The sequence below is a fragment of the Halictus rubicundus genome, chromosome 18 (assembly GCF_050948215.1).
Source record: "Halictus rubicundus isolate RS-2024b chromosome 18, iyHalRubi1_principal, whole genome shotgun sequence".
NCBI lineage: Eukaryota > Metazoa > Arthropoda > Insecta > Hymenoptera > Halictidae > Halictus > Halictus rubicundus.
The window spans coordinates 1,114,801-1,129,257 of NC_135166.1; the positions used below are offsets into that span (position 1 = coordinate 1,114,801).

The window sequence follows — 14,457 nt, forward strand, 5'->3', positions numbered from 1 at the left end:
TGGCTTGTCGTTGACCTATACTACTGAAATTTCGGAAATTTTTCGAGCGTCTGACTTGACATTGACTTGTACTACTGAAATTCGGATACCTCCTTCGATATCATGTTCTCCTAATACAAAAGTTCAATTTTTCTGAGATTTTCGAAAAGTTTCCGAAAATTCGACCTCTGGCTTGACGTTGACCTATACTATTGAATTTCGTGCCACCTCCTTTGCTATCATGTTCTCCTAATACAAAGTTCGTAAATTTTTCGCAATTTTCGGATTTTTACTAGGAGAACATGATAATAAAAGAGGTGGCGTGAAATTTCGTGTCAGGGTGGGAAAAGAAGAACACATTGACTGTTGTAATTAATATTCTTTATTTCTGAACAAATAAAGTACAATAAAATACAATCGTGTATATATACAAAATAGAACGAAGTAGAGCGAGTTTTTTCAATACAAATAACTTCTGTGTTGGATCTGATCTGCGTACTACTTTGCCGTGAGTGTGAGACCTGATCCAGGCTAGAATTTAGTGTGGTTGCAGCACTATACCGGAGGCTAAAAACCCCGGCCGTGAGCACTCTCCTATCCTCTCTGCTGGTGTCTATTGTGACGTAGCCGTGTGGTGGAACTTAGGGACTTTTGGCCTTTCGTGGGTGGCACAAGGAGAAAAATACATCACACATTAAAACTTGTTGTACACCAGTGCCATTACAGCACATTCACGTGATCGCGCAACACTATCACATTATTGCAAACTCTCTATCCACATTGGTGAACTGGTGAAATCAAAGTATCAAATGAGAGAGAGCGCTCACACTCGGAATTTCGGTACCACTGGAACAGTGCTGCACCCTAAAGGAAACAAAAGAAAATTAGGATAAAAATACGGGCTCCAGATTAAAGTAATCCGTCCCTGGTTATGGTAGAAATCTCTTACAATCAGTTGGTAAGACTCGAAGATAATTATCGACTGCGATATAGAACGGGGTGCTCGAGCAACCGAGACAGCCCTGGTTTTCTGGAAATCGTCAGCGATCCGAGGCCGGGGCCATTAAACGCATTATATGTATCTTGCAATTTGATCCTGCAGCGCTCGGTTCGCGGATCGGAGAGTAATTTACGCGAATTCCTGGGTATCCGGGTCTCTGCAGGTGGGCCTCCTGGGTTTCTTCTCGCGTCTGATGCCTTCGGTGCCACAGCAATTGCTGCACCATTTCGTTACTAGCACAGCATTCGGGGTCCGTCGAACCGAACACCTGAGAAAGACAGTTCTCGTTAACATTATCACCCTAATTTTCGCTACGCATGTAAGAACCGTCGCAGCGCTTTGTTTATGTTTCTCTTAGAAGGTACTCCATAGATAATCTTCATTTTCATTAGAGCATTAAGAAAGACAACTTTATTTCTGCACTGTCAGCCAGTATTCTTTTTTTTCTTTAAGACCAAGTTTTTATTTACTCAGCTCGTGATCTATGGATGTTATCAAGACTGCACCGAAGGGATTGATGTACTAATTGTAGACCTTGTCACAATTATACTTGAAGAACGTAAATGTACATGAGCCTGTGAAAGGTAATGCAGGGCATAATGCCAGTTAAAACAAAATCCCGTGTCCCTGAAAATATGGGTATCACAGGTGGACTGGTTGATGCTAGGGACAAACAAGTGTTAAAGGAAGCCGTGGATGCTGTTGTTAATAGTTTTGCAAAGCACACACAAGGCTATGGAAGAGGTATGTTTAATATTTCTTAACTTAAGCTCTATATATACTTACGTAAACTACACATTTGAATTACTTTTACAGTGAATGTAGTAGAGGCTCTGCAAGAGTTTTGGCAAATGAAACAGAGTAGAGGAACAGAACTTAGAAACGGAGCTTTAGTTATATACGAATCTGTACCTGGTACCAGCCCACCTTACGTGTGTTACGTAACTCTCCCTGGAGGATCTTGTTTTGGTAGTTTCCAGAATTGCCCAACTAAGGCAGAAGCACGTAGATCGGCAGCAAAAATTGCTCTAATGAATTCTGTTTTCAACGAACATCCAGCAAGAAAGATAACGGACGACTTTATAGAAAAAGCTGTTGCAGAAGCAAGAGCTAGTTTTGCCAAGCCTTCTGCAACATCCAACGGAGTTGGCAATCAGGCACAAGTATGTCATTTGTTTATTGGAGTATGTAGAGAAAGCATTTACGTTACTTTTGTTTGTAGGGAAGCGGAGATGAGAAAGAGGATCCAAACACAGGAATAGGTGCATTTCGTTTTATGTTAGAATGCAATCGTGGAAGAACAATGTTAGAGTTTCAAGAATTAATGACGGTTTTTCAATTGCTCCACTGGAATGGATCATTAAAGGCAATGAGGGAAAGACAATGTAGCAGACAAGAAGTAGTTGCTCATTATAGTCACCGAGCGTTAGATGACGATATGCGTAGTCAAATGGCATTAGATTGGGTCGCAAGAGAGCATGAAAGTGGTGGTGGTGTTGTTGCTATGGAATTGGCACTAGCTGAGAGAGAACTCGAGACAGCGCGTTTAGCTGGAAGAGAACTTAGATTTCCTAAAGAGAAAAAGGACATACTGATGCTTGCACACGCTCAAGTATGCCCTCAGTAATGTTAATTGAAAAATCACTCGATTCGAAAACATATGAGACTGGTCTTTTAAAAGCTGGTATTAGGGAAATATATGTTTTTTACTGACATATAATGTCGCTATACTGTAAAGTGCTTTATTGTTGTCTAGCATCGAGACACGTAAACAATTCCGTCCTTTTTATGAAGTATTTTTTGGTGATAATAGACTGTTATTGGGATAATGAAATATGACGTACTTTTAAGAATATTTTAAGTGAATAACTGCCAATCTTCAAATCAAAATTATTCATAATTTGTACATACATACATTTTTGATACAAATTCTCGTCTTCCATTACTACTTTATGCAGTCTTTCTCATAATCATAGCATTACATACAAACGCTTGGTGATATATTGTGCTTGCCAGAGGAATAGTATCAAAGTGATTCGAGTATTTTGTTACATAGTAACATAAACTCATGTGGTTGTTGCATATAAAGTCACCATTCCATATTTTATATGTGCATAACGTTCACGAAATGTGGGCACAATGACTGTACTGTGTTGCAGTTATATTGTAATTGTTTTAAGAATATTTTATTACTATCTTTAAATATTGATAAATATATGTTTTAATAAAATTTCGTAATTTTAAATAAGACTCGTTTCTCAGTCCTAATATTAAGGTTGTGTAGTAAGTTCAGGAGTAGTTTCTGGCAATTTCATATCCTTGACTTCCTCCTCTTGCATAGGATGTGCTAGTACCTTGTCAATTATTCCGAACTCTTTTGCTTGATCAGGACTCATGAAAGTATCCCTTTCCATACAACCTTCTGCAAATAATACCATACTGAATAAATCTATCTTTAAAAAATCTCATGACTCTTTATTTACCTATCTTCTGCAAATCCATGCCAGTATGTTTTACATACAGATTGTTTATTTGCTTTTTAAGCTTCAGAATTTCTATTGCTTGTATTTGTATGTCCGTGGCTTGACCAGATACTCCTCCTGAAGGTTGATGCGTCATGATCCTTGCATTAGGTAACGAATGGCGCATGCCTTTTGCACCTGCAGCCAACAATAAACTTGCCATGGAACAAGCTTGTCCTACACACCATGTTGCAACAGGAGGCAGAACATATTGCATGGTATCGTATATACCGAGACCAGCTGTTACACTGCCTCCGGGTGAATTAATGTACATATGTATTGGCTTTTTACTACTTTCTGATTGAAGAAATAATAGTTGAGCTACTACAACGGAAGACACATTGTCTGTGATCTATAAAATAAAACATGTTACAAATTCTTCAATGATTCTTCATGCTTGATTATTTTATAAATATTGTAAATATTATGAAAGCACATATTGGAAGATTTACCGGTCCCATTAGGCAAATAATTCGTTCTTTTAAGAGACGCGAGTAGATGTCATATGCTCGTTCACCTCTTCCACTTTGTTCTACTACGACAGGTACAAAATTTAAATATCGACTACTGATCTTTTGAGCAGGAATCTACAAAATCCAAAACATTATGCATTAATGAAAAAATTTCATAAATACTATTCTCCACATAATGATGAGAAACAATTCATAAAATATATACGTATGGATCATATTTGTTTACTCTGAATTATACTCACAGAAATTTGTAGTAACCTGTTTATTCTTCTTAATAACATTTTGACACTTTATTGATTACAACTTGCAGAAATCACGTATCCGTGCAATACGATGTTTAACATAACAACCTAACAAATAAATGTGTCAGAAATACTTTGCTTGAAGAATGAAAACTAAAATGTAACCTAAACAAAAAGAATCAATTAACAAGTTGTTAATCAAATGATATCAACAAAAGCACATTTGGGCAACAAGTCAATGATAACGATATAATCATTGAACTAAAAAGTGCAGTAGAATTTATTTTTGACTTTAAGATATTCGGTACTTTATAGGTTAACTTTTTCTTTTTTAATTCCTGTTTGTTTAATTACAAAGAATTTTTAAAGTCAACTTATTTTTTATATGACTTTTTATTTAAATAAATCGAAATACTCAATTAAAAAAACTCTTTATGAGACGTGCATTAAAGCGAACTTATTTAAAGCGCGTCGTAAATAGTACAATTATTTATAAAATACATTATATTCATTTAAGTAGTAGAATTAATTTGAAACTAATTCATTAATTTCAAAACACATACTCAATGTGCACTTCACAAAACGCACCTCAAAAAGTGATTTCTTGTGTATTTGCAAAACATGTACGTGTGATCGGAGCTTTAATGTTTTCATGCTCTACATAAGAAACATTCATTTTCGTCATAGATTGAATTAAAAATTAATATAATTATCAAGGTGTGCTATATATGTATATATTCATTCAAGCAACTAATATATTTTTGAAAATTCAAGTGCTGTTAATAATTATTGATGAGTGAAATTATATTTCCATTATTTAGGTTAACATAACCTTACATTCTTTTAATCTAAGTTTGCACGAATTGAAATAGCAAAACATTCGAGTGTATTTCTAATAACTATAATTAAATCTTTTCAGGTACAATGAGTGCACTGTCATTGTTCAGGAACATATGCCAAGGTGTAAGTTCTATTGCGCCAAAGATTCTTTCCGTAGGTCCAAGTATCACAACTCGTACAATGTATCACATGAGTACTAAACAATGCACAAGTAATTTAACAAACACATTTAGTAACAAAATCATTTTGGGAAATTTGCTTCAGCCATTTACACCTATGTATAATATTACCTGTGGCTTAAAGATGAAGACAGTTTTACATAAAAGGTGTTTAAAATGTCGGATATTATGGAAGGAGGATAGAAAATATGTAATATGTAAAGCATATCCACGACATAATCAAGTGGAAAGGAAGAAACAACCCTATAAAACTTGGATAGTAACATCTGCCTCACAGAAACCAGTGCGTGAATGGTAGAGTAACAATACACTTGATAGATGCTGTTTGTATTCTACATAAAAATAAAATTGTTATCAGACCAATCGGGTGTGTAATATGATTCTTATATTTTGGCAAAATACTCACAGAACTTTAATATTACAACATATTGTTATAATTTTTAATTAATTACAATGTCACAGAGAAACAACGTATTACTTAGATTCCTTGATTTAGCATCTATACGTGCTAGATGCTGCAAATAAAATAAGTTTGATTTTTATTTAATCACAAGCACATTTCTTAATATATATGTATATTCTAAGAAAAACATTATAAACATCTTACTATAAGGAGGACAGGTATAGGCCGAGCGAACGTTACGTAATGTTGAAATTGGCTGATATTTATCACAATATAATAAATGAGATGAACTACCATTGTAAGGTGCACGAACTGCACGAGGGAAATTAGAGAGAACTGCATAAGGAGCACATACTGCAGAAAAGCAAACCTGCGAATATAGTTACATTTACCAACTAAAGCGCATTGTGAAGGTCTTGTAGAAAAGTAGATAAAACTATCAGTATTGGTTTGTATTACTTACTGTGCAAGATCTGGAATTAGGATCTACAAAAATTGTTGGAGAAATTACCGATGATGGACACGGTGAACAATTTGCATTTGAGCTACATGGTTTTGGAAAAATTAATATTTGGAATTTTATTGCTGTTGTATTCACGATAAAGCAAAATATTAGTTTACTTACGACATGTTTGAAATATAGTGTACGATTCTTAAACAGAGATTTTGATTCCCTTATTATTTTATAGAATAATTCGCGCAGAGTCCGAAAACACTCGACGATCCAATCGCAAATATGTCATTTGTTATATGTTTAAATTTATTTTATAATTAATCACAAAAATATCTGTACTTTCAACAGAGTAGTAATCGATTGAAATTGCTTTAATATCTCACATTTACATATTTATATATAAACGCAAACATGTCAATTCGGATCATTTGGTAAGGGAAACGTGAAGTTCAACATGGTAGGTTCACTTGCATTGATCTCAGGCCACGCTTGCAATTTTTTCTCTTCAACTTCTTTCCATCTATCTTCTTTTACCGGAGACAAACTACCAGACCATACCTACAAGAGTGTAATTATTATAGTACATTCTGAAATGAACGTCACAAATGACGAAAAGAACCTTCTCGAGATGGAGTGCCCACGCGTAGATCATTTCGTTCTCGACCTTCAGACAGATTCTTTTCAATCGTTTCAGCAGCTTCATCGCTATCTTTTTTTGAAATTTGATCATATAATAATACGCTTTCAACAGCAAGCATCTGCAATAGTACTAAGTTGTTTTCTAATGTACCAGATTTGTTATTTTTCACTAAATTATAACGCAATCATTCCCACCTGGGAATTGTGATTTTAACAATCTTAGTTATCATCTTCATCTCTCTGAACATGCCTTTTATCTGCGACAGAGTAGTCGATGCATCGGTGTTCCTGCTGTTTAATTTGTGCACTACGCGAAAGTACAATAATCATTGAGCAACGACCGGGGAAATGAAAAGTGGATTAACGGTGGAACACATCATTAGCTACCGTAAAGAATAAGTGAACCCTCGAGTCTCTTCAAGGCAGTAATAGTAGCTGCTACTATATGCTCGTCCATGATCGGTCTTTCGGTCACGCTTTGCCTTTCCCAGATTTTAGAAGCCTCCCATTGTTCTGTTCTGATACACCTTGCGAATAAATGATTAGCTTAGATTTATCTTTATTATTAAAGAGCGAGCCAGATGATCCAAGATCGCGTACCACAGCCACATGGAGATGAAGTACCGTCTTTCCGCTTCAGGGTCGTGTAGGCTGATGATCGACTCGCCTTCCCGAAGATAGTACTGTTCGCAAGTTTTGAAGGGTAGAAGCGCGATTCCAGTGTCCAATTGTAGATCGGCGCAAAGCGCGTAGTACCATGTGCGACCAGATTTGTCTTGATCGTTGATGGACTCGAACTCTGCGATTTATAGCGTCTCAGACAAAATCGACTCTTTTACACGGACAATCGACATTCGATGGTTAATTACCCAGTTCTCTTAACTGGCAGATTGCCTCCGAATGGCGACAGGAAAGCATAAGTAGATGAGTCAAACGAGGCATGATCAGCAGCTTCAGGAACGTGGATCCGATCGTGGCGGCCATTCTACAGCAGATGAAGCCGATTTTTATCGCCTTCGTGATTTGCCCGTTCACCCATCTGGAGAAAAATATTCCCGCGTAAAGCTGGGCGATCATGTTCAATTCCTGGGCTTCGATAGCGTCTCTGCTTTGTCTGCAAATGTCGAGGCTCTTCTCCTCCAAAGATGGTATAATAGACCTGAAAATTCGAGAATTATCTTCCTCCAAGGTACTCGATTACACCGTAACGTCGCATACCTGTCCTGATACATGTGCGCCGTGATTAACATGTTGGCGTAAGACGTGCTCAACACGACAAAGTTCCCTTTGGTCTTCAACGCGGTGTTCAAGCCCCAGATAGCTGCCAGACGCGCGTGCTTCTTCATACCTTTGATCTAATTACCGATACATACGAGCTTGGTAGATTCGTTTCAATGTTGCAATTCGTATTCCAATCGATCAATTACCCTGAACAGATCAAACATCTGCGCCAAGCATTCCGCCAACTGTTCGATGTAGTCCACAGTTTCGGTGATACTGCCTTCCGGGATAAGGCGATCGTCGAGGACTTCCGGTTGGTCCCAACGTTTCAATCTCCATCTCAGTTTGAGCAGCTCCTCGATCGACTTTATGTCGATCATCATCTCAATTTTCGGGAATTTGTAGCCCAAATTGTTCAACGCCGTCATCAGGATGTTCTCCGCTTCGAACAGCGAGCCGCTTTCGAGGTAACACTGTCCTTGCAGGGTTTGAATCTTGGAGTGAAGGTAGGGCAGCAGGACTATTTCGTCCTCTGTCTTTTGGAAGAGCTGCAGACGAATCGATGCAATCGAATAAAAAGTTTTTTAAAGAACTCAATACACTTATTTCTCTACTTAATCAAACACCTGTTTTAGAATCTCCTCGCTTTCTACCAACAGTTTCCGAGCTTGGGGTATGTTGGAGTTCACCAGGCAGATCTCCGCGAACTCCAAAATGGCGGTCATCGTCATTTCAATTTTCCCTAGATGAAACGAGTTGAAAAAGCTTCATTCTCTCGCGAGAACTAACTGGTTCAACGTACCGATACCGCGACAGTGGTCCAGCATTTGGGTGTACACTGTCATTAATATCAGATCGCACTGGCAACCACTGAAATCCGTATCGGAGAACGTGACTGTCGGGCTTCTTTCGACGCTTTTGAACATGTCCAGGCAGGAGAGCCACCTCCTGCTGTTCACTGTTCGTCAAAGATATACATACATAATATATAATTCTAATACAATGTATAATAAAGATACAATTGCTCACCGTTCTCTGTTTCTTTAACGTCGTGCATGGTCTCGAACTCCACGCTACCGAACATTTCCTCGATCACGGTTGGCCTTCTCACTCTGTCTTCCCGTTTCGAGACTTTCCCCAACAATTTCGCGAACTGGCCCTCTCCGCAAGACAGGCAACGCTTCGTGTACTGCTTCAGATACTTGAGCGCCTGGTTGTGCAGCTCCATTTTTTGGTTCTCCGTGAGCAATCTGAGCGGTGACGCGATCGTTAGATCGTTAATAGACACTCGAGAGAATGTTACTCACCGATAGGTCGTGTCACGGAACATCGTCATTTTGAACCTCATCAAGCCGCAGGAAGCGTACTTCGGAAGATCCTCCAGCTCGACTACCGAAACGTATCTTTTCAATAGTTCAAGTCAACGATGACGTCGACGAAAGCGTTTCTAACAAGCAGACTGTGGATACGTGTACACGTAGCTCTAATTCTACAGAGGGTTTGCAGCCTACTGACAAAGACGCAACAGTCCCCGTGTACCTGGGATGGTGAGTCCGATGCAATTGCAGAAGATGCCCGACTCCGAGAGTGGGTTTCGCATGTTCTGGATAAATATGATCGGCCCGGAATAGTTGGAGAAGTCGCCGGTAGCGCATCCGAACACCCGTATCTCGAACAGCTTCGCGATAGCTGGAAAACAGCGACAGAACCGCGAATTAGAAGCCAGTTGTGTTAATTGCGAGCTTTCGATTACCTAGACCGATTTCTTTTTTCACCGATAGGTTCATCAGATTCTCCAGCATGTGTCGGTTCACTGTCTCGCCGATCACGGACGCGCACTTCAGCAGGAGCTGGTCCAGAGGTGTCAGGGAGTCGAAGAGCTTCAAGATCATAACTAACGTGATAGAATTTCGACGTTTAGCGGTAACTTTAATCGATGCTGCGGCAAGAGTTCAATGGGTTATACCGTCCATCGTGATCTCGGTGTCGACGTCATCGTATATGAACTTGTCCGAGATTTTACAAACTGCGATCAAGGTCTCGTCGATGGTCGACGATTGCGTTTTGTGCACGCTCCTGGGAATGTTCTCTTCTATCAGCGACATCATGCTGTCCTGGTTTAAGACGATCAACGTAGTAATGAGATAAAAACTAGAAAGAAAGAGCACGAACCTTGAAACTCGACCGGTACATCTGCCACCTGTCCCTGCGTTCGTTGTCCGTGAGGAATGACCTTTTCGAGGGTGAATATCTAATTTCGGAATTTAACGAGCACGATGAGTGTTAGTTGTTCCAACTAGGACAAAGAAAACTGAGTAAATAGGAAAGTTTGTCGTGCTTGAGCGAACCTTTTCAACATGATCAGTGGGGGCAACACGTAGCCCGTTTGTATAGCTTCGTGCTTACTGATCATTATGATTTCCAGACCTCCCGCTTGCAACAGGCTCACCAAGTAGCTCTCGATCCAGCCTGGATTGCCGAAGCTCTTCTCTTGTATGAGTCTTTCGAAGCAGTCGTGCTCGTTACTACAAGCCTAAATATCTTAATTCACTTCTTCTTAACTTACTTCTCAAGTTCAGCGGGTACACCGCTCACGTTCAGCGTCTGACAAGCGAGACCCGCGTGGAACCATCTGTCTATACCGTGAAGTTCTATAATCTTTCAACGAGGAATCTCAAATGTAGTCCACAGTACTAGGTCGATTGCGATTAGAACGCGATGATCAGTTACTTTGGCTCTGCGCAGGACGTTAGGATGAATCTGAAATTCGGTCCCCAGTTTCCGGCCGATGCCCAGCACATAGAAAACCATGTCCCTCTTCGTCAGAACGTCGAATAGCTGAAGAGACTCGATGTCGCTGTACTCGGCGTCGTCGATGATGATCACCCAGAGCTCCGTGAAGCAGCCCTTCAGCAACTTCAGCAGGAACTTTCGTAGAATCTTCCACTTCTCTGTCTCGGTCAGGCTGTTGTACCGTCGAGACACGGGGAAATGCACGTTGAAGGGCTGATTGAGGGAGCAGAGGAAGTAGGTCTGGCGCACCTGGCCCAGCCGTTGAAGCAGCCTGTCCTCGCGTTCTTTGCGCGTCGTCGAGACGGAGAAAGACAACGATATCGAGAATATCATGAGAATCAAACTGTACGGGGCCTGCACTGAGAGATATGCCGTATCTTCAGTATCGAACACAGAGCGGAGCATTAACCCTTCGGGGACAACTGTGGCGCCTTGTTGTTTCCAGAATCACTCTACGAAACAAAATTGGCAATCGGAAGTTGTCCCCGAAGGGTTAAAAGTTCTCCCGGCGAAGATTCTTCGAGAAGCGTGAAATGTCAACCTTGACGTTGTCGGATCTCAATGTAACATAGTTGTTGTGCACTCCAAGCGGAACGTTCTGCGTGAACTCGTCCAGCAGCTTTGTCTTGCCTATCCTTGGCTCACCCCTGCGGTGCAATTGCAAGGTTTGCGTTAAGTATCAATCGGTTGAACGTTGGGAACCATTACTTCTAATTACTTGATAATCAGCGTATTGTATTTAGGTCTCGTATCATCCGACTTGCTCGTAGTAGAATGCTCCAGCAGCTTCGCCAGCAGTTTGTGGAACCTCTCTATTTCGGCTTCTCTGCCGAGCAACGGGTACTTGTTCCACACATGATCCGTCATGCTGTACCTAATCGAACGCGGACGACATTAATGCCTCTTGTTTCTGAAAAAAGTAGATAACTTTGAACTTACTTCGGCTGCTCCTGAAACTCGTATATCGGGCCTACGTTCGTGATCCCCTTTAAGTATCTTGGCTCCTGTAAAATGAAGTGCCTGGCCTCGAGATGAGAATGGAGGAAGCTTTCTCGGTCGCAGACCACCTGAAATCGTGCCAGTGACTTTTGAGCAGGTTGCAGCTAATAGGAGACCTGGCCTGTGTTCGATTCGGGGACGCACTTTGTCCCGATAAGCGACCATCAGCCTCGCAGCCTTGTTCACCGACATCCCGATCACGGTGTACTCTCTTCGGAGTATGTGACCCACCACTCCGCAGTAAGTCATTCCCGTTGTCACGCTCACGGTCACGGACTTCACGTTGTCCAAGGACAGGAGTCCAGTCCGCACCTTTGCCGCGCACTTCAACCCGATCTGTGATTCCAGCTCGTGTTTGTCGCCCCGCAAACCGAACACGCAGAGGAACATCAGGTCCTTGTCGAACAGGGACGTCTTGTTCACGCATCCGTGCATTCCGCCGACGATCCTTCATCGATCAATTCTCGTCGTAGCATTCGTTCCAGCGGAAGAAGAAGGTGGGCGTCTCTCACCTGCACACCAGTTTGTACGCCGAGTTGACCAAGGTGATCAGCGTTTTCTTGCCGACCGTCGACGTTAGGACGTTGATGAACAGGATCACCACTTGTCTCATCTCCGTCAGATACTCCATAGGCTCGTCCATCTCCACCGATCGGATCACTGGCCTCAGCATGTAGCTCCTCAGAACGTCCTTCAGACGAGCCTTCGCTATCTTCACAACTTTCGGTCGCACTAAAATACGTTATATTTTTACGATATTGTTCTCCAAGGTTTACAGTGTGGTCTAATCGAGATAGGGACGTCGAACAGTACTGATCGTGACGTCACTGGTCACCCTTACTATTGGTACATCTGCGGGATTTCAGAGTTAAACAGGCCTGTTCAGCGTAACTTACGGGTGTAATCGATTTGCCGGAACTTTTCCGTATCTAAATTGCTGCCCAGGTTGACTATCGCTTCGGCTTCGGATTCTACCACTGTCTTCGACAAGAACACCGAGCCGCGGTAGTCTAAGCGATCCACGTCCTCCTCTGAACGAACACACCGGTCGTTATCGAAGAAGGACAGAGGTCATCCGATTTGCAACTCACCCTCGGTGCTGGTGGGTAGATCGTCATCCCTAGAATGGTACCACGAGCTGGTGCACGCTATGATCAAAGTGTGCACGCCGTCCGACAGCGTCTCGTGCACGTATTCGTTCGGGTTCACCCACTGCCAGCTACTAGGTGCCACCAGAATGTCGCCGCCACTGATAGAAAATAAATGGTGTTGAAACATTGCTGGACAACTATTGCGAATAATCGTTGCAGCGGATAGCATTAAACGTTCATGTCAATACCGGCAGAGACCTTCGGCAAACTTGACGTCCCACACTGGTTTCCCGGTGATGATGTAATGAGACATGGTCTCCGGGTCTCCGATGTTCGTGAAGTACGTTCTTCCGGAGGCTATCGCCAGTTTCACTGGTGCAGAAATTTCATGGGAGTTGTAGCGCGTGTGTGTGTGTGATCTCGCAAAGGCCGGTTTAGGTCAACGAGTACGAACCTCTGAGCGTGACACCGACTTCGGTGTCGTAAGTGCCGAAGTGTTTCTGGATAATGCAGGCAGTCTGCATCGCCTCTATCGCCAGATCGCGCATCATCGTGCCGTTGCTCAACTTCCACATGACTATGAACGCGTCGCCGGAGAACTTCAACACGTCGCCGTTATGCGACAGTATTTCCTGCACCATGGCGCCGATATAGCTGTTCAGCGTCTCCGTCAACTTCGAGGGCCCGCCCTTGCCCGTCTTCGTGTACTTCTCCGCGAGATCCGTGAACCCTGCCGCCGCACACTCTTTCAATTCGCTATACTCCTTCTTTTTCAATGTACTATTGAAATCGCGTCCGATACCTGATACGTCGCCAAGCATCAAGGTGGTATAGTACATCCTAGTTCCATAGTTGTCGTAATGGTCCAGAATTTCGTCTGGACACATGGAGGCGAATATTTTCGTATGCTGTTCCAATTTCAATTCCAGCGCTCGTCTCCTCCGCTTCTCGTCCAGTTGATCTTCGTTTTCCCGAAGAGGCGAAGTGGTAAGAGAAGCGTTTGTACACCGGAAAATAAGATTACCGAATCAAATTCAATTGCTACGTACACGGTGCACGGCAGCATTTCCATACCGGGTGTAGTAAATTTTAGATTTATAGAGCTCACCTTCTTGTTTTATCATCTTGTGGACATCTTGCCGCAGATCCCTCACTGAAGCAGCGTAGTGAGGCACCACCGGATTCTGTCCGGGTGAATTTTAACACTTTGTTACGCATCTCGGTGAAGAATGATACGCTTTGAAACGGAGAGAGAATCGGATTAACCGGTAATCACAGGCGTGCATTTGTAAATGCGTAAATAGAAATATGCTTTCATCCTCCTATGAGAATGTGATTAGTAAAAAATGCAGGAAGAGCGAAAGTTTACACAGTGTTAGTAGACGCGTCTGTGGTTACTGGTTTAAGAAGCCACATTCATGTAGGACGTCTCAAGAAATCAGGTTAAAAACTAAAACACATGTCAGTCTTAGCTGGAAATTGTATTTCAAGAGAAATGCATTTTCACCCAATAATACGAGGCGTCCCTGTTGGAATCTATGGGGACTAGACCGTGGTCTTCGTTCATTGTTATGCCGTAGTTTCCTTCGTGCACTTTCCTTTTCACAAATTCAACTGTATTA

At 41.8% G+C, this 14,457-nt stretch overlaps 3 protein-coding genes across 5 annotated transcripts; 1 reads left to right on the forward strand and 2 right to left on the reverse strand.

The window, feature by feature from the left end:
• The first annotated feature begins 969 nt into the window (after nt 1-969).
• Nucleotides 970-3,227, forward strand: Lft (Limb expression 1 family member lowfat). Its single transcript, XM_076803127.1, has 4 exons — nt 970-1,340; nt 1,454-1,723; nt 1,796-2,142; nt 2,202-3,227. The coding sequence occupies exons 2-4, from the start codon at nt 1,567-1,569 to the stop codon at nt 2,604-2,606; spliced, it is 909 nt and encodes a 302-aa protein (XP_076659242.1). The 5' UTR covers nt 970-1,340; nt 1,454-1,566; the 3' UTR covers nt 2,607-3,227.
• On the reverse strand, nt 3,128-4,929 carry Clpp (Caseinolytic protease proteolytic subunit). 3 transcript variants are annotated; one of them, XM_076803129.1, is made up of 5 exons: nt 4,805-4,929; nt 4,217-4,381; nt 3,954-4,088; nt 3,463-3,853; nt 3,128-3,401 (listed from the first exon to the last, which is right to left on the reverse strand). In XM_076803129.1, the coding sequence occupies exons 2-5, from the start codon at nt 4,253-4,255 to the stop codon at nt 3,250-3,252; spliced, it is 717 nt and encodes a 238-aa protein (XP_076659244.1). In that variant the 5' UTR covers nt 4,256-4,381; nt 4,805-4,929; the 3' UTR covers nt 3,128-3,249. The 3 variants fall into 3 exon arrangements, with proteins under 3 accessions (XP_076659244.1, XP_076659243.1, XP_076659245.1); XM_076803128.1 differs by having other exon boundaries at nt 4,780-4,929; XM_076803130.1 differs by lacking the exon at nt 4,805-4,929 and adding an exon at nt 4,538-4,761.
• Nucleotides 4,930-6,451: 1,522 nt separating this feature from the next.
• Nucleotides 6,452-14,402, reverse strand: LOC143363010 (adenylate cyclase type 10). Its single transcript, XM_076803585.1, has 31 exons — nt 14,343-14,402; nt 13,944-14,019; nt 13,638-13,796; nt 13,290-13,565; nt 13,084-13,207; nt 12,836-12,993; nt 12,641-12,775; nt 12,257-12,476; nt 11,889-12,192; nt 11,685-11,812; nt 11,464-11,613; nt 11,287-11,392; nt 10,683-11,099; nt 10,519-10,610; nt 10,301-10,453; nt 10,125-10,203; nt 9,919-10,066; nt 9,706-9,846; nt 9,492-9,641; nt 9,260-9,341; nt 8,982-9,202; nt 8,755-8,910; nt 8,579-8,694; nt 8,159-8,500; nt 7,950-8,086; nt 7,601-7,890; nt 7,332-7,530; nt 7,119-7,258; nt 6,927-7,038; nt 6,712-6,850; nt 6,452-6,650 (listed from the first exon to the last, which is right to left on the reverse strand). The coding sequence occupies exons 1-31, from the start codon at nt 14,400-14,402 to the stop codon at nt 6,507-6,509; spliced, it is 5,154 nt and encodes a 1,717-aa protein (XP_076659700.1). The 3' UTR covers nt 6,452-6,506.
• Nucleotides 14,403-14,457: the final 55 nt, after the last annotated feature.

Bases quoted from the DNA above. Each gene is read 5' to 3' on its own strand.
- Clpp (XM_076803129.1), bottom strand. From the start codon at position 4,255: ATGTTATTAAGAAGAATAAACAGGTTACTACAAATTTCT. The intron at 3,854-3,953 runs GTAAATCTTCCA...TTTATTTTATAG, and splicing joins TTATTTGCCTAATGGGACCG to ATCACAGACAATGTGTCTTC. The intron at 3,402-3,462 runs GTAAATAAAGAG...TATTATTTGCAG, and splicing joins CATGGATTTGCAGAAGATAG to AAGGTTGTATGGAAAGGGAT.
- LOC143363010 (XM_076803585.1), bottom strand. From the start codon at position 14,402: ATGAACGAAGACCACGGTCTAGTCCCCATAGATTCCAACAGGGACGCC. The intron at 12,994-13,083 runs GTATTGACATGA...ATTTTCTATCAG, and splicing joins TTTGCCGAAGGTCTCTGCCG to TGGCGGCGACATTCTGGTGG. The intron at 8,087-8,158 runs GTAATTGATCGA...ATCGGTAATTAG, and splicing joins AGATGTTTGATCTGTTCAGG to ATCAAAGGTATGAAGAAGCA.
- Lft (XM_076803127.1), top strand. From the start codon at position 1,567: ATGCAGGGCATAATGCCAGTTAAAACAAAATCCCGTGTCCCTGAAAAT. The intron at 1,724-1,795 runs GTATGTTTAATA...TTACTTTTACAG, and splicing joins CACACAAGGCTATGGAAGAG to TGAATGTAGTAGAGGCTCTG. The intron at 2,143-2,201 runs GTATGTCATTTG...TTTTGTTTGTAG, and splicing joins GAGTTGGCAATCAGGCACAA to GGAAGCGGAGATGAGAAAGA.